This window comes from Myripristis murdjan, chromosome 11, assembly GCF_902150065.1.
Source record: "Myripristis murdjan chromosome 11, fMyrMur1.1, whole genome shotgun sequence".
In the NCBI taxonomy this organism is placed as follows: Eukaryota; Metazoa; Chordata; class Actinopteri; order Holocentriformes; family Holocentridae; genus Myripristis; species Myripristis murdjan.
In genome coordinates, this window is record NC_043990.1 from 16302421 (window position 1) to 16330070 (window position 27650).

Consider the following 27650-nt stretch of genomic DNA (forward strand, 5'->3'; position numbering starts at 1 on the left):
TTTGAGTACGGTATAAAGTATAAGTATGTTAGTACATGATTTTGTTATGTGTACTCCGATCCAAAGGGGGCGCTGTGCTGCAAACGTCCATCAGCTGCATCCATCTGACGAAGACTCAGCTGGCCCACCACTTTTTGACAACAAGGACTGTGTCGACAATGTTCAAATCGTGACTATTAGCCCAAACGGTGTCAGTTTATCCTTCGTTTACCGCGTGTTTATTATTTTAAGTCGTAAACAATGGAGCCCTCTGCGCCCAAAAGGTGCGTGCACGTCCGCTTGCTCTCGAGCCTCATTTCATGCTAATAACAGGGTGAACGGCTAACGGCGACTGTATCGCTCGGCTAGCTAGCGACGGTTAGCTTAGCCAGTTTCTCCCAAACTTTCCAGCTTAATTCACCTCGGTGTCCATTTTTAGGTCATTTTTTGTCGAGTTGACAAGCCACTTCTCTAATAGCTTGTATAATTATTTCGTTTTCGGGTGATGTTAGCACAGCCGTTTCTGTAACGGGTAGCCCTTTCAGTTTTAAGTTAGTAACGTCAACAAGGACGTTAGCCACAGTTCAACTATGAATTGATACAGTGTCGAATGTCGGTTTTGCGGGTGTTTGAATTAAAAGTAAGACAGTCCATTCGTAAAAAAAAGTTGCTTAGTAATAGTTTCATTCAGTTTTCTCCTGCCATGTGTCGTAGAGAGCCATGTGGACGCCGGGACATTTCTTGCCAGCCGAGCCGCACACTGAGAAAAAACACCGCCTTAGTGTTTGATAGGAATAAATAGCTTTATGATAAAGCCTTTATCACATAGCAGCAAGCCACTTATTCAAGTTATAATGGTCGAATTGGTTTTACTATATCTCAACATCTTTATTTTGTTGTCCTTTAAGTAAAGTACTCCTAACACATCATAAGTTTTTATGTGGGCTTGTTCTTGCTTAACGATTTTTCCATTTTTTCCCCGTTTGTTTGTATTCACTTAACACTTTAAACTGTGTTTTTATACTGACATTCATTTGGATCTCTTTGCTTTCCTGTATAGCAAGCTGAAAAAGCTGAGTGAAGACAGTCTGACCAAACAGCCAGAGGAAGTGTTTGATGTTTTAGAGAAGCTTGGTGAAGGGTAAGAAGGTTTTCTTGATGTCTAATTTCACTGCATTATCAGCACTAAACTAGCCTAACTGCATACCCCTAGTGACAATTGATTAACCCACATTTCCACAATGGATTACTTTATTTGTCTGGCATTGACTGGAAAAATCTCTAGTCCATTAGGGGATAACACACATAGTAGTTAGTACTTTCAAAGATGCACCTTTTTCAGTTGTTAGAGGCAAAATTTGTTAAGAAATATGCTATTAAATGTTCATTGGACATAATTTGTGTGTTAAATTGTTATTTTGTGTTTAGTTCCTATGGCAGCGTGTTCAAGGCCATTCATAAGGAGTCCGGCCAGGTTGTGGCCATCAAGCAGGTCCCCGTGGAGTCCGACCTGCAGGAGATCATCAAGGAGATTTCCATCATGCAGCAGTGTGACAGGTTGGAAGGGAATATATCATAACATAAACAATTTCCCCCACTGCTAGTAGAAAAAAATTTAATTAAAAAAAAAAAAAAAAAAAAAGTATGGCCCAATCATCCAGAGTGCGTTTTTGATATAAGCATCAAAATATGGAAGTAGCTCCAACCTTATAAGGGATAATGGAACTTGACTCCAAACTTTACCCTGCCCCCACAGCTACCAAACACATTGATGGCAAGGACTAGAACAGAAAAGATTTTGCTTTTGATACACTTGAATTCTAGTCTGACCAAGTCCTAAAAAGTTGTAGCCAGCTAGCCAGTTGCTGCATAAACAAAAACATCCAGTGTGGACCTAAACAGGTTTAGAATTGCTTCTCTACACTAGATAGTTTTAGATTAGAAAGGTATTATGAGCTACATTGGCCCCTAGTGCTGTGACCTGCCTCCGCTTGACCTATGGGGTGATTTTCTCACTTCTGCTATTTTGGTGCTTAACGGAACTTTGTCTTGTGTTTTGATGCCCATTTTGTTTGTGTGTCATTTCCTCCAAGTCCTTATGTGGTGAAGTACTATGGCAGTTACTTCAAGAACACAGACTTGTGGATTGTCATGGAATATTGTGGGGCCGGCTCTGTCTCCGACATCATCAGACTACGCAACAAGACGGTGGGTGTTTCACACTGACTAGTTATAGCTCCTTATGACCGCAGTAGTGGTTTACTAACGGACAAAGTCTATATTCTCTCTGTATTTTGCTGAAAGCACATATCCTACGCTGATATCCTTACCAAACATTTAGTTTTGCAGTTTAGTTTTAAAGTCACACACTTCTTTTCTGAGGTCTGGAGACCTGTTGACCAATATGTTGGGATTTGCTGTTTTGTGGCTTTGGTGGTGATACAGTTCCCTGTTCACTGGCATTTCTCAGTTGCCCGGTGTTTGAGTAAAAAATGTCATCAATGCTGAGAAGATTTCTTTAGTGTACATACATAAGAATAAAAACTGAGAAGATAGAAGGACACATTGATTTTAAAAAAAGAAATCTCCCTAGTTTTAAGAGTTGACAGAGAAACAAAGGCCTTACTACCCATTATATAGAGAATCAATCCTGCATTTAATTCATTCTCACATCTCAATTATCTCCTGTTTTTTGTCTTTCCTGCTGCCCTCAGCTGACAGAGGATGAGATTGCCACCATCCTGAAGTCGACGCTGAAGGGTCTGGAGTACCTCCACTTCATGAGGAAGATCCACAGGGACATCAAGGCAGGAAACATCCTGCTCAACACAGAAGGACATGCAAAACTGGCAGACTTTGGAGTTGCTGGACAACTAACGGTAATGTTATATACTGTTATTCATAATGAGGTGTTGGGGTTTAAAGGCATCAAAGCATATGGAAGTTATGGCTTTCAGTATTGTCTAATTTTTAATTCCACATCAGTAAGTGGAATACTATTTATTCTTAGGATTGGTTACGCCATGCACTATAATGATGAGTTAAAAACTTGTAGTAAGAGACACTTTATATTTGCAGTGACTGCATGATGGCATTTGGGTTTTTCTTTCTTTCTGAAGGACACTATGGCAAAGAGAAACACTGTGATTGGGACTCCCTTCTGGATGGCCCCGGAGGTGATCCAGGAGATTGGGTACAACTGCGTGGCTGACATCTGGTCTCTGGGCATCACATCCATAGAGATGGCAGAGGGCAAGCCCCCCTATGCAGACATCCACCCCATGAGGGTAAGTCTGAATTGGGCAGGGCTGGTTGAAGAAGGGGATGATTGTTAACTGTAACAGTCAGAGCCCAGCCACCATAGTCCAGGGTGGTTTGGGGTAGAGTGCCAAGAAAACAAACATGTGACAATAAATCTCTCTTGGCTTTTCTCTCTCTCTCTCTCTCTCTCTCTCTCTCTCTCTCTCTCTCTCTCTTTTCTCTCACTCCATCTTACACTTTTTGTTTTTTCTCTGTTCCACCAGGCTATCTTCATGATTCCCACCAACCCTCCTCCAACATTCAGGAAGCCAGAGCTTTGGACAGATGACTTCACAGACTTTGTCAAGAAGTGTCTGGTCAAGAATCCAGAGCAGAGAGCCACTGCCACACAGCTGCTGCAGGTCGGTGGAGAGACACACACATGCCTGGACATAAATGTGCAGACACGGGAATGAAAATGCATGCTTTGTTGTACACAGTGGTAAACAAAGACTGATGTAGAAACATGTTAATGGAGGCACCTATAGTCACAGCATATAGCATATTATATGGATACTGTATGCTTTTATAAGTGGCCACTTTTCTGAGAAGTGCAGTGTTGGTCATCCTTTTTTTGAGTTGTTTTGGATGATTCAGATTGTCAGTGTCAAACTGATGACACATTAAGGAAGAGCATATGTTTTTTTGCCAGAACATTCTGGAAGCAGAAGGACAAATAAATCATAAAAAAAAAAATCGTTTAGCATTTAGTGCACATTGCTAAATCATTTGAAATAAAAAGCAACAGCTAATGACAAGTGTAAGAGTAAAGCGTCCAGACAAGAGGTATGACAAATTTTCAGACTAAAATATTACTGTAACATGTTACATTTCATTTAATTCCTTTGTTCCTTAACTGTAACCCTGATAAAACATAGTCCACATATCTTATTTTCTGCTGTGAATGTCCAGCACCCCTTCATCAGCCAGGCCAAGCCAGTTACAATCTTGAGGGACCTGATAACTGAAGCCATGGAGATGAAGGCCAAGAGGCAGCAGGAACAGCAGAGGGAGCTGGAGGAGGAGGACGATAACTCGGTACGTACACCAGGATGTTACCAGCAAGGCTCCTGTAATCATGCAAACCTGGGCAAGTAGTATTATGATATTATAACATTAAGCTTGTACATATGGCTACCATTTGAACGAATGGTAACCCACTGGAAAAAAAGTTGTTGATTTCACCTAAGTGGTGTGTTGTCATGTTAATTTATTGTGTAAATAATTTAAGCAGCCAGTAATATGAGGATTAGTGTGTCTCTATGTTGGTGAAACTGGAGACACGACACAGCTGAAGAAGTAACTCAGTTTCAATAGACACCAATTATGTACTCTTTGTTGAAGAGGACAAGCAAAGTAGTACTGAAACACAAACTCCCAATTACATTTACTCAGATCAAAACATTCATGAATTTTAATAACTTAATGTAATTCTTACTTTCTCAAAGATATTGTGATATTTGATTTTTTACGTATCACATAACCCTCATCTCACTTTAGTTTCATGAAAGCTTGGGGAGTTTATTTGCAGTCTTTTGTTTCAGCGATGTTGTAGTAGGGATTAAGGGTCACATCTTCAAAATCTTTTTTTTTTCCTTTTTTTCTTTTTTTAAGTATACTCATACTTTCAGTTTTGAGAATTTGAAAAACTGAACAGCTTTAAAAATCCCACCTAGTTTACCCATACTAAAATTGCAAGTACTGTAATGCACTTTTTGTTGAAAGGACCCAACAGATTTCATATGTCTGTACTGTAGGAGGAGGAGACGGAGGTGGACTCTCACACCATGGTGAAGTCAGGCTCGGAGGGCGCTGGGACAATGCGAGCTACCAGCACTATGAGTGACGGGGCACAGACTATGATCGAACATGGCAGCACCATGTTGGAGTCAGATCTCGGCACCATGGTCATCAACAGTGATGAGGAAGATGAGGAGGAAGACCAGGGATCCATGAGGAGTGAGCACAGATTATAATGTCATCATCTTCCAAAAATGTTTTTCCATCAATTTGAGATCATCACTGGGTTTCTAACACTGTGGCATGTGTCTGGCCTCTGTGAGATCACTTTGTGATCAAAGTGTGTCCCTCTATAAATTTAACAAGCTTTGCTTCTACTCCTCCACAGGACATGCCACCCCCCAGCAGCCTTTGCGCCCATCCTTCATGGACTACTTTGACAAGCAAGACTCTAACAAAGCAGCCCAGCAGCAGGAGAATTACAACCACAACCAGCCTCAGGAGCAGCCCGGCTACCACATCCAGGCCAAGAATGTTTTCCCTGACAACTGGAAGGTGCCACAGGATGGAGACTTTGACTTTGTGAGTAGCATCTTGCAAGAGCTTGTAGTGGTATCATACTTATTGGAGTATTTTTTGCAAAAATAATTTGGACTAAATTTATATAGACCAGCACTTTTCTGAAAAATGCAAAATTGATCATAGGCATGTGTATGCTGCTCTTTCAGTGCTAGTACAACTGTTTAGGAAAGCCATTTGTCGTAAATTTTAGTTGCATTTTCATAGTGTGTGACACAGCACTCTATATTTTCAGAGTACAGTTTAATTTTTTTTTCTTGTGCCATTTAAGGCCAAGCAGGTGTGTAGTTTGTGTGTCATGAGTGAGTAATCCCTTTTCCACTGTTTTGTGCATTTGTGCTTGTATTCATGTCCTGTCTCCCAGTTGAAGAACCTGGACTTTGAGGAGCTGCAGATGCGCCTTACTGCTTTGGACCCCATGATGGAGCGAGAAATTGAGGAGCTCAGGCAGCGCTACACTGCCAAGAGGCAGCCCATTCTGGATGCCATGGATGCCAAGAAGCGACGACAGCAGAACTTCTGAGTGCCCTCTCCCTTTGCCTGGGTTGCCCAAAACCACCTGTTAAGCATTAACTGATCTGTGTCTCACTGACTCAGAGGAACTTAGATGACCTTATTACTCTTTTTGGAAGCCCAATGCTGTTCTGACCCGGTACTGACTGACTGCTGACTTCTGACTGCAAAGGAGGAAACAACATTTGGCCTTTATAGTGGCCCATGGTGGTGGATCCATTTTAGCTCCTGTATGAAATCCATGCTCACAGACTTTGACAAACCTATTTTTCCATTCTGATCCATCTTTGGACTGGTTAAGAGCCACCCCAGTCTGTTTGCTCTCATTTCTACAGTTACTGTGAAGTTATTTTCCCATGACCCTCAAGACCTCAGCCAACAAGAGGACCAAGCCTTGGCCATCATTCATCTAAAAGTCATAAAATGCACTTCCTCTTCCCTAGTGAAATAACTCTTCATAACATGCTGACAACTTTCTGGAAACCATCGTTAACAGTGAGGAAGGATATCCACCAAGACACTCAGGCCAACATTCCTTCTATCTTTTTGCAGCAGCAGGGGCATGCAGCAGCGTGGTCAATGACCAGCGGTCTCTCTTCCATGAACTTTTCACTTTTGATGTAAGTATAGTTCATAACCAAGTTTGGAAATGCCTGCAACAAAAGCTGTGGAGGTTCGTCCATGACCAAAGACAATCAAGATGATGACAATTAAGTTGAGAATGCCTTAAAAATTTTGAAACCTGGTTTTCAAAAAAAAAAAAAAAAGAAACAAAAAAAGCAATGTAATAAACCCAAGTAGTTGACTGGTTAAGCCGGTTTCCTCGTTTGGAATAAGTGGATTGTGGAAGCGGTAATGTTTGTCAAAATGGACTGAAATAGCTAAAATTGTGAATGGCAAAGATGCATGTCTTCAATCATTTGTGGACCATAAAAATTTGAATTTATATTCATTAGTCTTTTCTCATTTATTTAAATGTGTTTTATTTTTACTTTCTTATTCACGTAAGAAGTTCTGAACTTCATCATGCATCCAGCGCACCAGTGTTGTTGGCAGTCTCCAAGTATTATAGTGCCTCATAACGTCCCTGTTTTCTCTCCCTCTCTGAGCACACACTCATTCAGTGCCCGCTGATACACTTTAAGTCATTGCCTAGGCAAGTTGATCCACTGTTAAAAATACAGAGCAGAAATTCATTACTCTGATACTCTAATTTCCATAATCCAGAATTATTGCAGAGATTGTATTTTAGTTTTAACTGCTGGAAAAATTTGCAACAATTATATTTTCTCTAAATTCCTTAAGGAATGGTTGCAAACTATAATAGACAAAGATTAAATACTTAAGATTCAGATAAGACTTTCGTATTTGGGTTCAGAAGGGAGTTTTGGCCAGGGAATCTTAACCAAACCTAGAGGCATCTGACATGTAAACAGGGTTCCCACTCTTAAGGAAGTCAGTTTCCAGGATTTTTCAAAAACACATTTAATGACCTTTGTACAAGTTAGCCATTACTCATAGAAAGTTGTCTTAGAATGATATAAGATGGACAAAGTGGCCAAATTCTCAGATTACACGTTGTATAACATGTTTATGTATAGTAACAAGTTTACACACCAGCAGTGCGCAAATGTGTTGACAACATGCAAACAGTGAGTCTTTTATGCAAAAGCGGCATCTTGTTCAAAGTGTCTGTTTTGTGTTTTTGGCCTGTTTGGACTTACACATGTGATACTTCAGAACAACAAAAGATGACCGCTGGGTATGACTGGGCACTGAAAATTTATAGTGTGAGCTCAGGAAATCTTTAATATGATCAGCTGAACTTGGACCCTGGAAAACTAGCGTATAAATTTAAAGGTTTTCCAGATTTTCCAGGAAGCGTGGGAACCCTGTAAGGACCAGTTCAGGGCCTGAATGGTACCGTAAAATAGTTTGCTTCAGGACAAACACATTCTTCTGACCAGAGATTTAGATAATAAACTAAAGATAATGACTATTATACTTGGGTAGAACGGAGCTGACCTCAACACACCTGAACAAAACCTCTTTGTTGTTCACCTACATGTTTCAGCAAACTATTTCTGCCCATGTTGTTTATTTCTCTACACCAGAAATGGCCAATAGTTTCCTGATGTTGAGGTGTGACGTTATTGATGAAGGAAATGGCTCAAGGTGCCTGACACACGACACATGTTCATGCTCAGTGCTTCATGTTTGTTGGACATGAGCTACATTTTGACAGCTAAGAAATGTTTATTTTCCTGATGCTATCCAGATCAGTGATTTATTGTGTGGTGTGACATCGTCCTCTTCAGTTTCGGGCATAAAGGCTGACACATTCTTATCATTCCCATCTATTCGCAGAAGATATTATAGTTCCTAAAACCGTATTTGCCTAATAGTAGCAAACTAGTGACATGTTGAGTCTCTTTGTGAAGGAAACTGCCCATCATGGCTGAAATTTTGTTTGGCTGTTGAAGAAGGCTATGAGTTATGTGTGCTAATAACGACACATTCAGCAAATTATGACTGTCTATATTACTATATTCATGTATGCCTGCAGTAAAGGGTCATGTCCATTTGCCTGTAGGTTGCTGTTACATTCATACTATTATCTCCAGTTTTGACCTAAACATATTACTTAAATGGTAAATGAATAAATAAATGATCTTTTAAATGGAACTGTTACACAAGCAGCGCTTGTCTGATCAATAATGTGGCCAAAATAATTCATAATATTTTCAGCACCTGAATCCAGATTTTAATTCACTGTCTTGGATGCTGCATTATGTTTTATTTTTTGTTTTTGATAAGTATTTTCAAACTTTTTTTTTTTTTTGCTTTGCTGGAAATGTTGTATTCAACCCAACAGGACCAGGTCGACCAACGCTTTCACAGAAATCATTAATATGCTCTTTATGACTTAACCTTGTGATTTATTAATGCATTTCACTTCATATTTAAATCTGTAATGCATTGTCAACTTTTTTTAAAGTCACTTATTTATTAAACGTTTTTTAAAACTTGTTTGCTGTTTTTATTTTTATTTTTGTGACACTGGTTTAAATATGGTAGCTAATTTGGCTGTTGATATTTTTGCCCTTTGTCAGATATATGGTTTGATTTCTGCTTGTTTTAGACTATGCATGTTTATAGTCATGTTTGCTGTGTAGTGGAATGATACTGTATTAGCTGCACAGGTAAGAGGCCTGTCAATTTGGAAGGTGGCTTTTCACAAACACTGTTTGCTCTGTACAGTAAATTGTCCATTTAAAAAAAAAAAATCACATTGACAAGTATCTGCCATATTCAGTATAATGATCTGGATAATCTTTTTGTATGATTTTATTTCTTATATGTCACGATTGTTTCCACTATATGTACATGTACTGAGTGAGAGTGAAGAATGGAATGTAACCATATGTTTTAAAACTCTAATTTATTATCATTTGTTTGTTATACTTTATAAAGGTTGGAAAAACTGCAAGTAATAAAGATTCCTTATAGGCGATCGCAGCCGTAATCGGATGCTTATATCTTATCTTTGACATAAAAACAGAGGGCATGTGTTCAGAGGCCCAAGTCAAAGCACCTGTCGCTACCGTAAATGCCCCAATACTGACGCATCTATTTTTTTAGTCTGCATGCTCCTTGTGCGCTATAACAAGGACATACACTATTGTTGAACATCGATTGCTGATTCCACTTTTTAATACTAGTTTGTGAAAAAATATTATCTCCCTTGCTAAAATAAATAAATTCCGACTCGTCCCTAAAAATTAATATGCTCCCATTGACCAACAGTACGGTCACTGCCTGTCTCTTTTCAAGAAGTTGCACAAGATTCACCCTCCTCTCATTCACAGCTACTCCAGTGTGCAGAGAGACAAAACATTAGGGAAACATGTCTGCACTTAGTAGGAAGACCATCAACACAGCTTCAGCCCCGGCTGCTATTGGACCTTATAGGTAAGAAAACCAAATCTCAGTTTTTATTCTATTTATAGCGACACGTGGTGCCCTTATAATCAGCGTGCATCTGAATGAATGAGTGTCGGACCGTAGTCAAATATTTGACCAGAGGCAGGTCATAGTACAAGGTTGACTTACCTGGCTGAGCCCGTGAAGCCTCGGTAAACCAGTGAGAAACTGTAAGGGTCAAAGGTTTTCTGTGGCAGCGGTGCAGGGTGGAAGTCTCTCTGACAGCAGACAGCAGACCTGCGATGGCAACGATTCGCCGACAAATTCCTTATACACCAAAAGCCCCGATCAGACAGGGCATCTACAGGTAGGCATGTCATTTCTGTGGGAAAAAAATCTGCCTGCTTCACGTTGGCATTACCCGGCTGCCAAGAGAAAGGGGGCAATTAACTTAAATCCTAATTTCTCGGTTGCTTGAATTTAAATCCTACCTATTATGCATAAGAAAAGTTTTTTTTTCTTTCATTTTTTCCCCCTCTACTTAAATTAATTGCTCTCATTCGTCATCATTCATAGGGCTACTACAGAAAACGAGGGGTGTTCCTGCTCCGGCCAATAGGCTGCCAGTAGGTGGAGTTAGTTTGGTAGTTTGGAAGAGAAAGCAGGCAAACTGCAAATAGAAACTGCAGGCCCCCCATTCATTTTAGAATAATGAACAAGTTTGCTCTTACATCACACTTTACACTGTTTTCATCCCACTCTGTAAGTGTTCTCCTCACATGTATGTAAATGTACAATACATCTAACATTGTGTGTGTGTGTGTGTGTGTGTGTGTGTGTGTGTGTGTGTCCAGTCAGGCGGTGGTTGCGGACAGGACCATGTACATCTCTGGTCAGCTGGGGCTGGATGTCGCCTCCGGTCAGCTGGTGGGCGGAGGGGTGCAGGCCCAGGCCAGACAGGTGAGAATCAGAGGGATTCAGGTATAAACTGACCTGAACTTGATCAAGTACCACTTGACCTCACAGCGTAGACTTTTAATTGTAAGTATATGTTTTTGATGAAGTTTTAATTTAGACTTAATTTCTCAACTTTGGATAGCTGTCTGAAAAAGTCACTCAATGCCACTGGTTCGATTTAATTTAATGTAAAGGTCTTATGGTAACAGAAAGGTTTGAGAGGTGATTTTTAAAAATGATACTGTCTTTTACAAATGAACCTGCCTGAGCTGTGAATAAGTGATTGATAGATGGCTGACATGATGTCATCCCTCGCTCCATCTCTTCCCCCAGGCGCTCGTCAATATGGGGGAGATCCTGAAAGCTGCAGGTTGTGACTTCAGCAATGGTGAGATCTCATTATCATGCCAGTGTTATAGTTCAGCTGCTGCTCACACTTCTAATGTGCTTTAAATATCTTCTCTTTTCTGTCTCAGTGGTGAAGACCACCGTGCTGCTGGCAGATATCAATGACTTTAACAGTGTCAACGACGTCTACAAGACATGTAAGTATTTTTATTTTTATTTTTTTCTGTTTGATGAAACAGCATTGTAATGGAGAATGTGAGTGTCCACAAGGGGGCACTCTTTCCCCATATGATTCAACACCCAATGGATCACAACACTATCCAAACTCTTGTCAGTCATACAACAGCCTGCTAGATTCACCGGCATAACTACATAAATTACAGATAAGAATAATTATTGTGCTCTCGTCACATGACACCAGCTAAAACAGTTCATGTGTTTGCTGCGTGACTGCAGGGTTCAGGGCTCGTCTCATCCAACCTGTCGATGAAGTGCAGCTCCTCGTCACCACATCTTTCTCTGTGCAGGACATTATGATCACCGCAAAGCTATGATTGGGGACTAGGGAAACTGGCCTTCAAATTAAAAGTCTTGTCTCAAGCCCCATGACATTCGGTGCATTTGCCCCCGTTGCCAAGTCAATGGTGAACCCCACTTCTCATATTGCACTGTAACATATTTGAGAAAATAACTGCTGACAAGGTCATATGATCATCTCCTCCACCTTAAAGACATGTGCAGTCAGCTGTTCCCCGCTCCATATGAACACAAGCCCCCACCGCTCTGTCGGCGTTTCCTGTTCGATCACAACGGAGAGGTGTAATGGAAGCTGCGGTGCCCACACAGCTGTAAGCGGACACCTCCATGTAGGCACACAGATGTAACCCAACCCGGCTCTGCCAAACCTGCGACAGAGCCGTGGCTCAGCTGCAGGTCAGGGCTGCAACCCTGCAACCCCCCCACCCCGACCCACCCCCACACCCTCAGCAGGGAACTCTCTCTGACCCTGGTTAGGGGGGCTAGAGGACATGTTTCCCCTCTGAACCAAGGTCATATGTGTTTTCATCACTAATAATGGAGGGGGGACTCTCACCTTGCTGAATGGGAAATTAACCAGCCAATTGTGATGATAATAATAATAATAAACAAAATGCTAGGAACTCCATTTCCATTTGCTTTTATATTTTTTTAAAAAGTACTTATCTTTAAAGGAACCCTGTTGACTGTGTGGTTAATTTTTTTGTAAGCCCCCCCCTGTCAAAGCAAGTGCTATACCCAACCCCTTTTAATGGATAATACTGCACAATTACAGTACTCAGGTGTAATTTGTAGATCTCAGAGTCCAGTTTATATTTACTATACAAGCTCTAGCTTTGTTAATGCCACTGTGTTTGGGGGATTGTTTGCCACATCGCTGCCATTAGCAGCTAAGATGCTTGCATTGGAGGTCTTTTGCCGGGCTTCTAAGGTCATTGAAGTGTAATGTATGTGTTTTTCCTTTTTAGTTTTCAGCGGAAACTTCCCCGCCAGAGCTGCTTACCAAGTTGCTGCTCTCCCCAGAGTAAGTAAAAAAAACAACTTTATTGTACGCCACTGCCCTAGATACAGTACATGTTGCTCATAAATACACAGGAAGGTAGAAAAACTAATATGATACACATACACCCATCTGAGCCATGTATCTTCCCATCATCATCAAACCAAACTTGAACTTCCAGTGAATGTCTGTCACAGTGTTAGCCATGTTGACTTCTGGATTTGTAGCTGTTTCTGATGTCAGTGTAAAATGGTGTGAATTAATAACAATTTATTGCTGACAGGCATATAGAAAGACTAACCAAAGGCTAACCAGTTGGCTGTAAACCATAAAATGCCCTTTGACGTAATCGCCTCGTCTGTGTCTCCGTCTCTCTCTAGGGTGGACTGGTGGAAATCGAGGCCGTTGCCGTGCTCGGCCCCCTCTCAGACTCCTGACTGGCCGACCCCCTCACACACAAGCTGTAGTCTAACCATCACGTGACTTTATAGCTCCACCATGGAAACAAGTTTACACATGAAAGACCAAACTTGGATCTTGGTGATTTAATGTTTCCTTCTCGGTGGAACGAGGAACAAACTTCTTTGTCCACTGGTCCCTATCCTTTTCTCTCTCCACATTCATGTTTAGAACAGGAAAATCAATGATTACCAGTGACCATTAGAGTAAAACCAGTTAATAACAAGCATTTAGATTGCGCTGATTTCCCACAGCACTTAACAGGTAAACCTGAGGATGGGAGGTTGTAGCAATATTAAGGTCCAGCATTCCTCGGCTAAAGCGGCCAGATATCATGTCATATAAACTTCCTGTTTTTACGTCTTTGTTTGGTAACTCATCTCCTTCTTGGGCCAGAACAAAGCTTACATCATTATTCAATAAATGCAGTAAAAGCTCAAATCCAAGTTGTTTTTCTTTTATAAATGCCACATCCATAAAATATAATTAGACATTTACCAAAAAAAGCATTTAGATGTAGTTTCATTTATTACACCATATCACGGCTCTAACTATTTTTTCCCTAGAGAGAAATGACACATTGGAGACAAAAAACGTGCTCTCGCGTCTTTACTCTGACATCGTGTGTGCTCATGTGAAATTTATACTGCTAATCAGCATCAATTGGACAAACCTTACATCCTTGGCCTTCTTACAAACATGGTCCAAAAAAAAAAAAAATCAAAGCCAACTACCCAAACAGAATGCCGTTTTAAGATCAAATGTATTTTGGCTTTGCTCTTCTTATAACTGTAATTTCGTAGAAAAGTAGAGAATTGGTTCATGGATTCAAGCAAGATTCCTGATTCATGATGAGAAATATATCATGATAACTGAATTTCTATACAGGGAATAAATATGAATGAAACTTTTTTTTTTTTTTAAATCACCAGAGTAATTCTCAAATGATTATATCCTCTTAAAATAAACACACCCACTAAGTGCTCTGGAAGTTTCTCTATATACAAGCAGAAATTGCAGCCGGACACAATCGTGAGGAGGAGAAGGCACGGTGATGACTGAGGGACCCTGACTGAAAGTAGCTGTCACAAGGTCTGCATCTTGGCAACGAGGCGATGTCTTTCTCACCAACACTCTCGTACACACACATACGCAACATGCACACACACACACACACACACACAGACAGACAAGGTAGGACACTTGCGCAGATGTTCAGCCATCCACATTAGCTGCACCTCACTCACTGGGAGCTGAAAGCACAAAGGTGGAAATGTCTCAGTAACGTTTTGATGCTGACATATTGATGTGACAGTGTGTGGCTTTATATGTGAACTTGAAACTATACAGCCCTGCTCACCGGGTGTCTCTTCTGTTTTGGGCTCTGGTTGGGGACCCGTGGCTTCAGCACTTCCTGTTTCCGAAAGGGAGAGAGAGAGATTTGTTCATGTGAATACCAAACACATTTAAACTCTGATTTCCCTTTTAATTTCCCCTGAAGTTGCTTCAAAGTTAGAAAAGACAGTTTTTCTACATTGCACAATAATGCTACATTCATATTCTGTATTTTCCATTTGCAAGGTTTCACAAAAGCAGTAATAATACAAATATAAATTTTTATATGTCTTGTGCTTGTTTATACGCATTTCCCTGTAATTTAGAAGCACATGGGTTGTATCTTTGGAAACTTTGGGGTCTCAGCTAGAAGTTAAAATAAAGTTCTGTAGGTTTGAACAAAGCTCAACTGTGCAGCATGCATTTGTAAGGATGCACTCACGGATGGGAGAAATGAAAAAGGTTAAGACCAGCCAGTACAACACATTTAGAGTGAGCCAGTACTTGAAAAAAAAAATCAAGGTAATAACATCAGATATGGCATTTTGAAGGAATTATGTAGCCTGGATCATGATTTAATCTGTGTTTGTGAAACCATGGCAATAATACACAAAGGAAAAACGCATTTATCACTTCGATCCAGTGGCATCCACGTGTGTTGCTGCATTGCCTCATAGTTTCCACAGGAATCTCTCAAAGACTTGGAGCCTTTTTTCTCCCCACTAAGCCAATTCTACCCCAAGAACCACCTGATTCAAAAGTGGAAGAGCTGCCATGTCCGCTGCGCTAATGCGACACACGATCCTGTTTCTTCATTGGCTGTGAAAAGGAGGCAGGGAGGCTCGGTGGCTCAGCGGCCCTGACATCATTCGTCACTGGCAGCCCTGTGTGTGTTGGCATGCTCTAGTTTCTCTGTGGACTCAGATTGCACCTTAATGACACCAGGCCGACAACAAAGTGCTGGCAGGACTGACCCTGTACCGGGACTGTGGTCAAATTGAAGACCAGAGGGGGGTCGAGATCAAGTGAGGACCAAGATCAAAGAGAGATAAATCTTATCAAGACCACAGTTTTAAATTAAGGGAAATGCGGCATATTTTACAGCTACACCAGACTGGATGATGGTTTTCTACACTGGGGAAAATATGGATACACTAGTGTCATTTTTTTATGTGCCAAATATAAAAGTCACTCTATAATCTTCATACTGATTGCAATAATTCATACTGCTGTTGTTGTTAAGTGTACTGCTAAGCCATTTTTAAAACCAGATTTAAACAACAGCACACCATGCTGAAACTGTTGGATACAACTCCAACATATGAAATGATTTCCACAAACCCAGTCCTGAGATAAAAAGCAGAAAAGTTTCAAATGACAGTAAAAAAAAAAAAAGTCCCTACAGCAGTGGACTCTGGTGTAGGAACTGTGCCTACACAGCATGGCTCTTTGCTTGTGAAGGGAGAGCTGAAACACAGCTTCACATCCATGTCGAAACTGGAAGCTATGAGTAAACCATGACAATAGATTTTTAATTTTAATTTATTATTTAAATAAATTTTATTTAATTTTTGTGGAACTACTTGATGATTATCCAAGGATGCAAAATAAATTCCCTATCGCTTAGTGGGTTGATTATATTCACAGTTTCTAAGCTCAACTGTTTCCTTCCTGCTTTTATATACATGACCCTACATGACCGGGTCAAAGATTTTGCATGAGACAAACAGGATAATAAAGACTTAACATCAGGAGTGTGTGGCCTGCTGGTCATTTGCATCATGAGGCAGTAAGTGAATTGATAGCAGTGGATGTAATGCTGTCCTGTGTAAAGTCGCTCTCTGTATGCCAGGTGCAGCCCTGCACTTTTCCCCTGAACTGCTGTGGTAGCTTTTACAGCACAAATTGTTAAATTTCACACACTGTTATTAAGAATTAGCCTGCTCCTCTGAGACACACAGTCTGTCACCAGAGGGCCAGGAACATTGCCGTATGCCACAGTATGAGCACTTTCATTTAAAATATCTTACTAGTATCCTGAGCACATTTAGTGTGGGTGGCTGAAGTGGCAATGAGGCTCACCAAGCTTTACTAGACTGGTTTACATTCAGCATTGCACCTCATCCTATTGTTCTCTTGCTCTCTCAATCCATCATTATGTGTGTTATCATATATGCAGCCTATCAGCTGTAAGTCATGTTTGACCTTTGCTGATGGCTTTCCCATACTAGGAGTTGAGCCCAGGCCAACCGGTTGGAAAGCATGAAACCTAATTGCCAAGGCATATCACATTCACTTCACCTCTTCACTTCACAAGCACACATTCTGAAACAGTAAATCAAAAATGAAAAATGATATCTTACACTACATTCAGCATGCTTTTCCTCCACCTGGCCAGCTAAGATCCTTATACTACCAGCATACCAAGAGGAGGAGATGAGAAACCGTATTATAAACAGTTTTTCAATGTCTAGATTACAATGAGAGGCAAAAAAAACGTGAGTCCAAACAAGCATGAAATTAGGCATACTGTCACACTCTTGACAGTTTAAGATTTTTAAGTGTTGTTTAATCACTGATCCTCATGAGATGTCTTGGTGCTAACTAAAGTAATTGGCCATGACATCTAAAAACACACGTCGGTGTCTCCGCCAGTGTGTTCATTAAAAGCCTAAGTAATGTCTGTGTGTTGGATACCACCTGGTAACAGTCATTGTAAAGGGACTGGGAAGGGTCTGGGGAAAGGGACGTTATTCACCTGGGCACCATGGCTGCCCTTGTTCACTGGGTCATGATGCAGAAGGTGGAGCGCTGCTCAGGTTACTGCTGGTCAACACAATCATTTGTACATTGTGTCCTTATGGAAGTTCCCTTTTCCCTGGTAGAGGCACGCTAACACAAAAACTGAGCGTTGTTTTCTACCTATTGTGGCCAGGGCAGGTTCACAGGCATGGATTGTGATGTGACAAGAAAACTCCTCTAAGCCTAAGCTGCTTTTAACCCTTTAATCCCTAAAACATATGGAATCTCATATACTTCAAAATGTTTTCCATTAGAATAAACAGTTGGGCCAGAGGCGGTGATGCAACTTGTCAACAAAGGTTTGATAAAGGCAGATTGACTTCTCCCTCCCCTACACACACATACACACATATACAAGTGTGTAATTCCATCCTTATCAACTTTGTTAAGTGATAAGGATAGAATTAGAAGTCAGTGAGTCTGATACATATAACTAAACCATCACACAGTTCAGTGTTAGGAGATGGAGCATCGAAATATGTCATTTGCATAGGATACAGCAGAAGATGAATAATGATGAAAGTCTGATGAAAGATCATTCATTTTCTACTCAGTATGATAAGGATTAAAGGGCCACTGCATCTAAAGTACATTCATCTTCAGTCCATAGTTTACTAAAGTGATCTTAAAACAGTTCTCTCCAGGATGTAAACTGTGTCTCTGACCTGCCACAACACCATCTCACACTCACCTTGATCAGGAGCTGCAGGTGCAGGCTCTGAGGAGCTGGCAGCAGCGTCTGCTGCCGCCGGAGGAGCTTCCTCTGGTGCAGCGGCTGCCTCCGGTGCTGCGGCTGCCTCTGGTGCTGCAGCTGCCTCTGCAGGCTTACTGGCTGCATCAGGCTGCGCCTCCTCTGCTGCCGGTGGAGCTGCGGAGGTGCTCTCTGCAGACTTGGCAGCTATGGCCACTTCTTCAGCGGGCTTAGCAGCCCCTTCTGCAGGGGTCTGGTCAGGAATAGTTTCACTGTCCTCAGTTACTTTGCCATTCTCATTTGCTGCACCTGGCAAGAATACAAAGATTATAACAGTATTAATTAGATATCATAGATATCATATCATATAATTAGATATGCTGTTGAGTATATGCTAAATATCTTACATCAGTATCTGCAGTACTTCAAAGTCTCCCAAGTAGTTTATCAATGATAAATTAGCAAATGCACAGTAAGCTACACTCACTCTCATAACTGTTGCACATATAAATAGACATATATTTGCATGACAGGAAAACCTGTCCATGTATTATGTAATAATCTGTTGCTATGCAGTCTGCATTTACTGACAGTTGGACAGCTCCACTGAAGAATGACCATTTTCCAGGAAGATCTGATATGAAAATATATTTTGGTTTATGATAAAGAATGACTTGTTCAGATGCCATACTTGAACAACTGAACTGAACAATTTGAACTGACAAATAGGTTCAAAATAGTGGGAGTGAAACATAATGTTAAAGTAATGACTTATACTTTTGTGTACTATAACAATTTCCAGTAAATCAAATTACAAGATATTCCTCATTTTGCTGTGAGCCCCTTGAAAGTCACTCAAGGATGCCTGGGGGGTCCCTGAGCCCCATTTTGAAAACCACTACACTGCACCTTAATGACGCTGCTCATGTAGCTAAGACTGATGAGACAATGAGTGTGGATGTAATAACGGCAAAAATATTGTGAGTGACCAGGGTAAGAGTTGAGTTCTGTTGCGTCACGTTTATGAAGCCACATATCTACACAAGAAAATTCATCACCTCAAGAGCTAATCCGAGATAGAGTATGACACCGGGGTCAGGGTCGGTGTTAACTTTCCAGTAGAATAACCTATGCAAAACATGCGTGCGCTTGCGGTATGGAAAGCTGCTTTGAGGACAAAAAACTTCCCTCAAATGGCTCTGTTATTAAAATGTCTTCCACTTCACCTCACAAAGAGTTAACCTCATGGCAACACAGAACAATAGCAGCACATTCGGCTGTGGTGTGGTATTAAAGTCTATGGTGACTGCAAGCCAACACAAACAAACACACTCAGACCCAGTCATGCAGGTATCAGAAAACGAATGCCACGATTTCAGAGAGAGACTGGAGCATTAATACCATTGTCTTGGATTTCCCTGTTTGCTAATGTGATGGCAGCAGATATTGTGGAACCAAAACCAACAGAGTTACAAACTCATCATTAATGTGACTTAACGGAAAGCTGAATTTCTGCTATGCATGCTGGGCAACAGTGAAAACAGTTTTGGGACCATTGTACACTATTTAGGCCCCTTTTGAAGTTCATTTGCAGAACTCTAACATTATACGACTCTGGAGCAGTGTGTAAGGATACATCTAAAGAAAAACACAATCATTCTGCATATGTTTTGACAGGGAAAAAAGAAGAGGATGCTGTTTTTTATGTTTTTATGTTTTTATATTTTATGCTGTGTTGGATTCACTCATATTTAATACTTGCAGAGCAGAACCTCTGGGAATGTAAGAAGCTGATACAAGCAGAAGGGCCTCTAAGGCAGAGTTTGAACTTTGGTGTCTGATCACTGGACCATGAAAAGTAACCACATTTCACCAAAATGTAGAGGAGCAACAGGAATGTGTGCAACTCTCCTCAAATATCCCCAAACAGCATTCTAGCCGATCAACTGTAATTTAGTTGAAATAAGTGGAACAGGAACGCATATTCTCCTCTGTTACTTGGCGCAGCACATAATCATGCAAGGGGGAAAAAAAAGGTTTGAGTTCACTTTAAGCTGACACATAATCTGAATGACAAAGTGTTAATGATTATGTGGATGCTCATTTATACACATTAACAGGCTCAAACCCACAGAGCATTGCTCCATGGAAAGCTAGGTGTGCTTTCCAGAACTTTGTAATCACTTCCCTTTGGGTCAATTTGCATTTGAAATATTTGCATGGAATATATAAGCCATGTCCTCAGAGGCAATTGCTTTGACCTGAGCAAATATATGTGGCTGCTTAAAAAAGAGGTGATACTGTTAGGAACTTTTCACAATAAATGTGATACAGAAATGTTTCACTGAATGAAATTCAGGACGATGACCAGATGTATGTTTTTGGACATTACACCTGATACTGAAATAATGTCTAGAAATGAAAAGCATATTTAAAAATGAAAAACTTCACGTGACAACCCCTTCTTTAAAATGATCTTTGCTGAGCAATGGTCTCAAGGCAGCCGAAATTTTTAAACATTATTAAAGGCTAAGAGTGACTTTGAAGTTCCGTGAATGACAAACTCTCAAGTGTTACAAATGGATAAACCTCAGGTTAATAAATGCCATTCCTCTTCCTTGAAAGTGGCACCGGGCCGTGGAAAGGAGCCAATGCAAAATCAAGAAAACATCCCAGCCAAATTTCAATTTGACTTCCAAGACCATGATAACATGAATGCCTTCATGTCGTTCAGGTGAGAGAAAGACTTGCAAAGGTGCTCTGAAGCTCCGCCATCATCACCTCGAAATAACTGTGTGATTCTTAATCAAGCCTTGTATGCTAATTGTTTTTATGTGTCTCCAAGGTTACCTTTTACTGGCACAAATACCATCATATCCATAAAAGGACTGCAGAGAGATGATGAGAACAAGAGAGAGGATGTCCCACTGAGTGAATTTTATCACCTATTTATTCCTCACTTCTCTCAAACTGTTCTCAGTCATGGTTTTAGTAAAACTAAACTTTGGCAATCCCTGAGGAAACACTGGGTGATTCCTCCACAGACGCGTCCTTCTGCACAGGTTAAGTCCTGAAACACTGCCTGCTTTAAGGTGGTAGCTGTAAAACACACCCACAACATCCAGTATTGAGGATTTACCTTTAAACGTGTGCTACTTTGCGCCACAGCTGGCCATGTCTGACCCAGGACAAGAAAGGTAGTGTCCACAGCGGCTTCTCCATTTCCTTTTGAAACCATAGACTGTCACCGAATCCCCACCCATGCCAACGTCTCTCTCAGGGAGGACAGAGCCAGGAGCCAGTGTGTTAAACAATGACATTAGACATCCCCATGCTGTCCTAGTGGATCTCTGGCTGGTTACAATAAGGATAGTGGCGTCAAAAAGAAAACCACAATGTTGTTTAAGGAGAAAAATGCCAATAGCTACTTTTTTTTAGACCTATCATTATATGGATGCCAATGAACTTTTCACTTATGAAAACTCATTTCCAACAACATATTTTAGATCCATGCATGTTACTTTGAGATTAATTTTATAAATACATTTGAATGAAATAATTGTGTTGAAACCTATTGAATAAGCCTGGTATAAGTCTGGCACATAAATGTTATTAACATCCCTCAAGTGAAGTTGGTCAGTGCCAGCCCTGTTTGCTCATACTACAAGATAAACAAACAAAAACAAATATTTATGGAAATCTGAAATCTAAAATCTTTAGATATTTTTTCAAACTTTGCAAAACCTGGCCAAAAATACAGCTGGTGTAAATTGTTTTTTTTTTTTTTTTCCCCTCCAATACTCTGTTGACAAAGCTATATCTAGGTCTAATAATAATTATGTATAATCCATATAGGCCTATATTTTGGCCACTTGAATATTTCGAATGTCATTTACTAATACATGTTTTCTTTTTTAGTTTATTAGCGATATATCTCTGAACATACAGTGGAGTTTGTCTGGATGTGAGGTGTGTTTGCGCCTCAGGTGAGCTCACCTGTCGTGCTGGCTCCGTTGCTCTCCTCGGGCTTAGCGCTGGGTCGAGTCGTGTCTACGGCTGCAGTTTGGGAACTGGTGGAGCAGCCCATCCTGTCTCCTGCACATAGAGGACTGCGGAGTGAACTTCAGAGTTCCAGCTGTGGAAAGGTGCCACATGCGGCGATGACGTCGTGCATAGATAGTCTCTATAAATGGAGAGGACTCCAAACTGTGGACAGCGAAAAAAAAAAAAAAAAAAAAAAACGGGAAGGAAACAGGCCGCTGGTCGGATTCCTCCAGCCCCGTGCGTAATTGCGCACCGGTGGAGGCAGCTGTTCCGCGTAAAGAGGTGTGCTCAGGACTTTGGGTCGTGCCGACAAGTTCCTAAACAGTTCGCAGCGCCAGTGAGATGCACGGTGTGTTGTGTCCTGTAGGCTTGGCTGTTTCCAAGAGGCACAAGCAGGGAGACCCAGAAGCCTGTTCAGTCAGTGCGCAGTTGCCACCTATCGGGACGGGGGGGACTAACCCCGCTGTCGGAGGCCCTGTCTCCACTTGGTGCTACAACGCGTCTTAGGCGATCCGATCACAAGTGGACAGCTGTCAGTCACACCTGGCATTAAAATGTCTCCCGTTTGTATTTGCAGTTTTTTTTTTTTTTTTTTTTTTTGTAAGAGAGAGAGAGATTGAGAGGGAGGGAGAAGGGGGCACAGTAAAAAAAAAAAAAAATGGTAACACCATACAATGAAATTCTTACTTTGCTGGTACTCCTTCCACATAAAATAAATAAAAAATAAAATAAAAAATAAAATTGCATTTAACAGGCACCAGGCATTTGACAAAAGGAGATATTCTTGCTCACTCCAGCCTCATTTTAATGCGCCGCCAGTTACTTTAAATGTATTTCACATCTGTAAATTATTACAGACTGGACCTCTAAATGCGCAGGTGGGTGGGGAGTCTCCCTCTGTCCTGGCTCTGATGTGTCAGAAATGACAGATGAGGTTTAAGAAAAAAAAAAAGAAAGGTAAACCCAGACAGTGGTGAAACGAGTGGACATTTACATTGTCGGCTGTAATATATTTCTGTTGTATTCCTATGGTAACTCCATCATGTCAAGGGTTGGGGAGAATTGCACTGCCACAAAGTTTAAGAAAGGTGGCCACCTCTGAATTTTATATAGAAGAAAAACCTTGCATGTTGTCAATACATATTTTAAAATTGTTGTTGTATGTGAATTAATTGCCTTGAAAAAATCAAATGTAATAATAAAAAAAATATATAATACCCCCCCCCCCACCCCCCCACCCCCCCACCCTCTTGGACTGCTTATTGATTGGTTGTAGATTAATTATTTGTTTGCAATCTTGTTAAACTACTTTTTTTTTTTTTTTTTGCATTACAGCTCTCATCTGTAATTATGAGACCACTTCAGAAGCAGAATCTGAATCAGAAATACTTTATTGGATCTCCGTGAGGAAATGCTGTCAGCTGGAGTTGCTCACATTCTTAAGAGAAAAATACATTATAAGCATAGGTGAAATTAGAAGAAATAAAGAAAAAGAAATATAAAAATATGTGCATTTGAAATTTGTGGGGAAAAAAGTATGTGCATCTTGTATAAATGTGTACATTAATCTCACTTGTGCATTAATCCTAGTTGTAAAAAAGGTATATGCATTATGTGCATTTTGCATGAACATATGCATTAATCCTACAAAAATAATCCAACAATAAATACAGAAATAATAAAGTGGGTTCATGAACCACCTCTTGAGTTGACAGCACGTTAGTTAACTTCTTGTTCTCGCGACATCACGGATTTCTCGTTGACGCGCTGGGCAGGTTGTCAGATCTACAAGTCATCTGCACCGTGACTCTCCGTTGCTGTTCTCGATGCGCTGTCCGCGACGATCAGAGCTCGTGCGCAGCGCTCGTTCACGCGGGGCCGCGAGAACGGGCGGATAGGAGCGCGGTGCACCATGGGACTTCCTTTCTCTCCGAGGCCATATTGGCGATAAGTTAACAGTAAGACGAGCTCTGCGTTTTATGATTAAAACTCATTAGGATTTGCCTGATTTTGTGCTTTCTTCTCACCCGAGTGTTAACGAGACCTTTCTGCTTCCCCCTGTCGCCTCCAGGTCGGCCGGATCGGACTAAACAGCAAACATGGTGGCCGCAAAGAAGACGGTGAGTGTCGGTGTGTCGGGCCGTGGTACACGCCGCCGCCAGGCTCCGGCTTCACGTGGAAACACGTCTCTGTCCGGGCCTGCTAGCACTGTAGCAACCACCAACACAGCTTTCACAAATATAACATGTACAAAATCATGTAGAAGCGGTGCTACACGCTGTTATTATGTCAACCAGCCGTCTCTCCATGTGGCCTTGTGCAGTATGTCAAGCTAATTGTTTAACAACGTATGCTAAAGTCAGCCTCCAGCGTTGCGGCTAATTTGGTTCGCTAGCTCTGTTATTGGATAAAACAGCAGTAATATGAATTTGGCAGCATTTCGTATACGTACAGTAAGTCATTTTACCGCATGTGCTCACCGTGTCAGTGCATACAAACTAAACACGGACTTGTATTTTCATTGTTATGTCGTTTTGGAGAGCATGTCACCGAGCTTTCTGCGAGGCTCGCTAGTGAGCGTGCACAGAGTTGAAGTGATAGCGGTACTGACAGGATTCCTCCCGTGTTTCGTTTTAGAAAAAGTCCATGGAGTCCATCAACTCCCGGCTCCAGCTGGTGATGAAGAGTGGCAAGTATGTCCTGGGCTACAAGCAGTCCCAGAAGATGATCCGCCAGGGGAAAGCCAAGCTGGTCATCCTGGCCAACAACTGCCCGGCCCTCAGGTATCCGGCTCCGGCTCACTCTGCTGCAGCTCATGGCTGGGTGGAAATAATACAGCTGGTTATTTCATCTTCACGTCAGTGGAGGCAGTAGAATATGTATTCACATCATCTCCAGTGTCCAAGGCATGAGCTTTGGCTTGTTATCGAAATTAGACATTAGCCCCTTAGATTTTTTTTTTTTTTTTGCCTAAAATTATTGTGTATGACAGGAGCAGGTCTATTTGTTGTCAGCTGCTACTGCAAGTTTCCAAACACAAATAATATATTCATTGCTCAGAGTAGCCTTTTTTATGAAGCAGCTGATTGTATGTGTTCCCGTGAAATTGTTTTATTTACAATATTTGCATACAGATTTAAATTAATGAGGGGATCAGATGCAAAATGACTCACTTAAGGAACAAAGCGTATAGTTTAGGGTAAAGAGAATTTTTTTTTCTGCTTACATTTTTATCCACTGCATCAAGCATGATGTTGACAGCTTGGTGATGGCCCTGTGTCTGAACAGCAGGTTGCTTGCTCGTTGGATTATGTGGGACTTATAGACTGCAGGGCTGGCCGATGTGGACGGAATCAAATATAAGATCATATTTGATCCAGTACCTCAATAACTATATTGTGGTGATATTGTAGGGATGACTATTGGTGCGTTCATAAGATATTTACATACAAGAGATTTTTGGTAAATGGTTATTGCTCATGTGGATATGATGACCAAGCAGGTAGAAACAAACGTAAGAACACCTACAACAGTCTAATAAGTTCAGAAAATTACATCCCTGTACTGTAATGGAGCCCTTTTAAAAAAGACAGGAAAAGACAATACTTACACCATATCCAAAATTGCTGCCAATATCTAGTCTAATATCATGATATTGAAATAATGTCAATATGTTGCACAGCCCTAATAGATTGGTTAATTCTGAACTGGCCACTGGTATGCCTCCTGTTACTGCCCTAATGATCAGAAGTCAGTTCACATCCATGCTTGTCTTTAGGGATGCATGGCTGGCCTTTGTCAACATGCCCAAAATGTAAAATGTGTATTACAACACACCAGTAATTGGGAGTTAGTATCCATTACCATTTGAAAGTAACTTGCTTAGCATTTTAGGAGGGCTTCATTAGTGCACATTTTGAGTGCATGTGAGGTATTGCAATGACAAACATTTTCACTGTGTTAGTGCACTTGTCCGGTGTTATTTAGGCTGAATGGGTTTTGACTGTATATCCCTTTAGCTTTCACATTACATTATGTACCTTTCAGATAGTGGGTTAAACAGGTGATGCTAATAAAATAGAAGTCATGTACTAAGGCTGTTTGGGTTCCTTAGAATGGGTAGGAAAAGGATGATGTGGTTACTATTAGAGAAATTAAAATGGGCCACAGGGCTTCCAGGCCAGTAGACGCGTTGATTCAAGAAGCTACAGATTCTGATATCTTCTGTAATCTACATAAGGAGTAGTATCACAACTGATTACTGGAATTGTGCTAATTTTCAACACAAACTGTTGCTTTTTAATTCCAAGTTTCTCTACTGTTGGTAGACATAATAAAGCAGTGGGTGTCTTGTCTGTTTGAAAGGGATATAAAATGCTCTGTCACACTGCATCCATCTTGTGTTGAAGTTCAACATAACATCAGCATCAAAGTATACCAGATAGTCCCTTTGAAACTTTGTGGCTCTCTTGTCAAAGTCAGGTTGTGTTTTGTTGTCTCACACTTTTCCTGTTTCTTTCACCTATTCAGGAAATCTGAGATTGAGTACTATGCCATGTTGGCCAAGACTGGCGTCCACCACTACAGTGGAAACAACATTGAACTTGGCACAGCCTGCGGCAAATACTACAGGGTGTGCACACTGGCCATCATTGACCCCGGTGAGTGCCCACCCCGTCCCACTTATTATGGCGTTTATCACCCTTCCTGTGGCAGTTTGTCAAGCTGCTCTGAAACACCACAAACTGTTGGCTCCTTCTCTGGGTCTGTCAAGCTGACAGTGACCCCTACTAAACCGAACTGGCTCGGTTCCACGTTTGAACATGAGCTGATCGATTGGTGATGTGATCACACCCATGGTCAGCTCATCAGTGTGAGACCCAGAGAGTTTGGGCATGCCTCTGCCTGGGGTTTGTTTCAGCTGTTTGACTGTTTTCTTTGGTACTCCCTGCCACTGCTCTTCCTTGTACGCAATTTTTTCTGCTTGTTTGCTGTGCTGATGAAAGTGATCCATCAGGACTAGTGATTTGCTAGATGAATGACAGTCGAGCACCAGGCTGAGCTGGCAGCGCTGGCTGGCCAGCACATGAATGCTGCGTTGGAGACATTTAACCAAATGATGGCAATTCCAAGTTCAAGTTTGTTTAGAGCTCTTAATTTCTGTTACGGTCTTTTAAGGGCCCACTTTTTTTTTATAGAAAACAAAAACAACCAATAACTCAAAATTCATGTATTCGTACAGGCCGTTTTAAAATAGGTAATTTGGGAATTATATACATTGTTTTGTATATTTTGGAATATATTGATTTTGATGTAGCTGACTGTTTGCTCTCTCCTCTTCCAGGCGATTCTGACATCATCAGGAGCATGCCAGACCAGCAGCAGCCCGCTCAGTAGAGCTGTTTCCCCACATTGTTATAAATAAAGTTGGTTGAAAAGATA

General features: G+C 41.1%; 4 protein-coding genes across 4 annotated transcripts; 3 read left to right on the forward strand and 1 right to left on the reverse strand.

The window, feature by feature from the left end:
* Window positions 1-74: 74 nt before the first annotated feature.
* Window positions 75-9353, forward strand: stk3 (serine/threonine kinase 3 (STE20 homolog, yeast)). The gene is made up of 11 exons (XM_030063296.1): window positions 75-263; window positions 1040-1120; window positions 1408-1536; window positions 2073-2187; window positions 2694-2858; window positions 3099-3266; window positions 3504-3641; window positions 4192-4317; window positions 5037-5238; window positions 5408-5601; window positions 5963-9353. Exons 1-11 carry the CDS (start codon window positions 241-243, stop codon window positions 6119-6121), a joined length of 1500 nt encoding a protein of 499 aa, XP_029919156.1. The 5' UTR covers window positions 75-240; the 3' UTR covers window positions 6122-9353.
* A 577-nt stretch (window positions 9354-9930) lies between these two features.
* rida (reactive intermediate imine deaminase A) lies at window positions 9931-14043 on the forward strand. The gene is made up of 6 exons (XM_030064572.1): window positions 9931-10083; window positions 10890-10995; window positions 11326-11380; window positions 11469-11537; window positions 12846-12901; window positions 13258-14043. Exons 1-6 carry the CDS (start codon window positions 10019-10021, stop codon window positions 13312-13314), a joined length of 408 nt encoding a protein of 135 aa, XP_029920432.1. The 5' UTR covers window positions 9931-10018; the 3' UTR covers window positions 13315-14043.
* Window positions 14044-14067: 24 nt separating this feature from the next.
* LOC115368439 (skin secretory protein xP2) lies at window positions 14068-22530 on the reverse strand. The gene is made up of 4 exons (XM_030064570.1): window positions 22161-22530; window positions 18165-18473; window positions 14697-14750; window positions 14068-14589 (listed from the first exon to the last, which is right to left on the reverse strand). Exons 1-4 carry the CDS (start codon window positions 22249-22251, stop codon window positions 14576-14578), a joined length of 468 nt encoding a protein of 155 aa, XP_029920430.1. The 5' UTR covers window positions 22252-22530; the 3' UTR covers window positions 14068-14575.
* Window positions 22531-24055: 1525 nt separating this feature from the next.
* On the forward strand, window positions 24056-27650 carry rpl30 (ribosomal protein L30). Its single transcript, XM_030064464.1, has 5 exons — window positions 24056-24166; window positions 24280-24328; window positions 24846-24991; window positions 26739-26869; window positions 27553-27650. The coding sequence occupies exons 2-5, from the start codon at window positions 24308-24310 to the stop codon at window positions 27603-27605; spliced, it is 351 nt and encodes a 116-aa protein (XP_029920324.1). The 5' UTR covers window positions 24056-24166; window positions 24280-24307; the 3' UTR covers window positions 27606-27650.

Coding starts and splice junctions, on each gene's coding strand:
- rpl30 (XM_030064464.1), top strand. CDS start 24,308: ATGGTGGCCGCAAAGAAGACG. Junction 24,992..26,738: donor AACAACTGCCCGGCCCTCAG/GTATCCGGCTCC, acceptor TCACCTATTCAG/GAAATCTGAGATTGAGTACT. Junction 26,870..27,552: donor ACTGGCCATCATTGACCCCG/GTGAGTGCCCAC, acceptor CTCCTCTTCCAG/GCGATTCTGACATCATCAGG.
- LOC115368439 (XM_030064570.1), bottom strand. CDS start 22,251: ATGGGCTGCTCCACCAGTTCCCAAACTGCAGCCGTAGACACGACTCGA. Junction 18,474..22,160: donor CAACGGAGCCAGCACGACAG/GTGAGCTCACCT, acceptor TATTCTTGCCAG/GTGCAGCAAATGAGAATGGC. Junction 14,751..18,164: donor ACCTGCAGCTCCTGATCAAG/GTGAGTGTGAGA, acceptor TTTCGGAAACAG/GAAGTGCTGAAGCCACGGGT.
- stk3 (XM_030063296.1), top strand. CDS start 241: ATGGAGCCCTCTGCGCCCAAAAG. Junction 2,188..2,693: donor TCAGACTACGCAACAAGACG/GTGGGTGTTTCA, acceptor TGCTGCCCTCAG/CTGACAGAGGATGAGATTGC. Junction 4,318..5,036: donor AGGAGGAGGACGATAACTCG/GTACGTACACCA, acceptor TCTGTACTGTAG/GAGGAGGAGACGGAGGTGGA.
- rida (XM_030064572.1), top strand. CDS start 10,019: ATGTCTGCACTTAGTAGGAAGACCATCAACACAGCTTCAGCCCCGGCT. Junction 11,381..11,468: donor AGGTTGTGACTTCAGCAATG/GTGAGATCTCAT, acceptor TTTCTGTCTCAG/TGGTGAAGACCACCGTGCTG. Junction 11,538..12,845: donor CAACGACGTCTACAAGACAT/GTAAGTATTTTT, acceptor TTTCCTTTTTAG/TTTTCAGCGGAAACTTCCCC.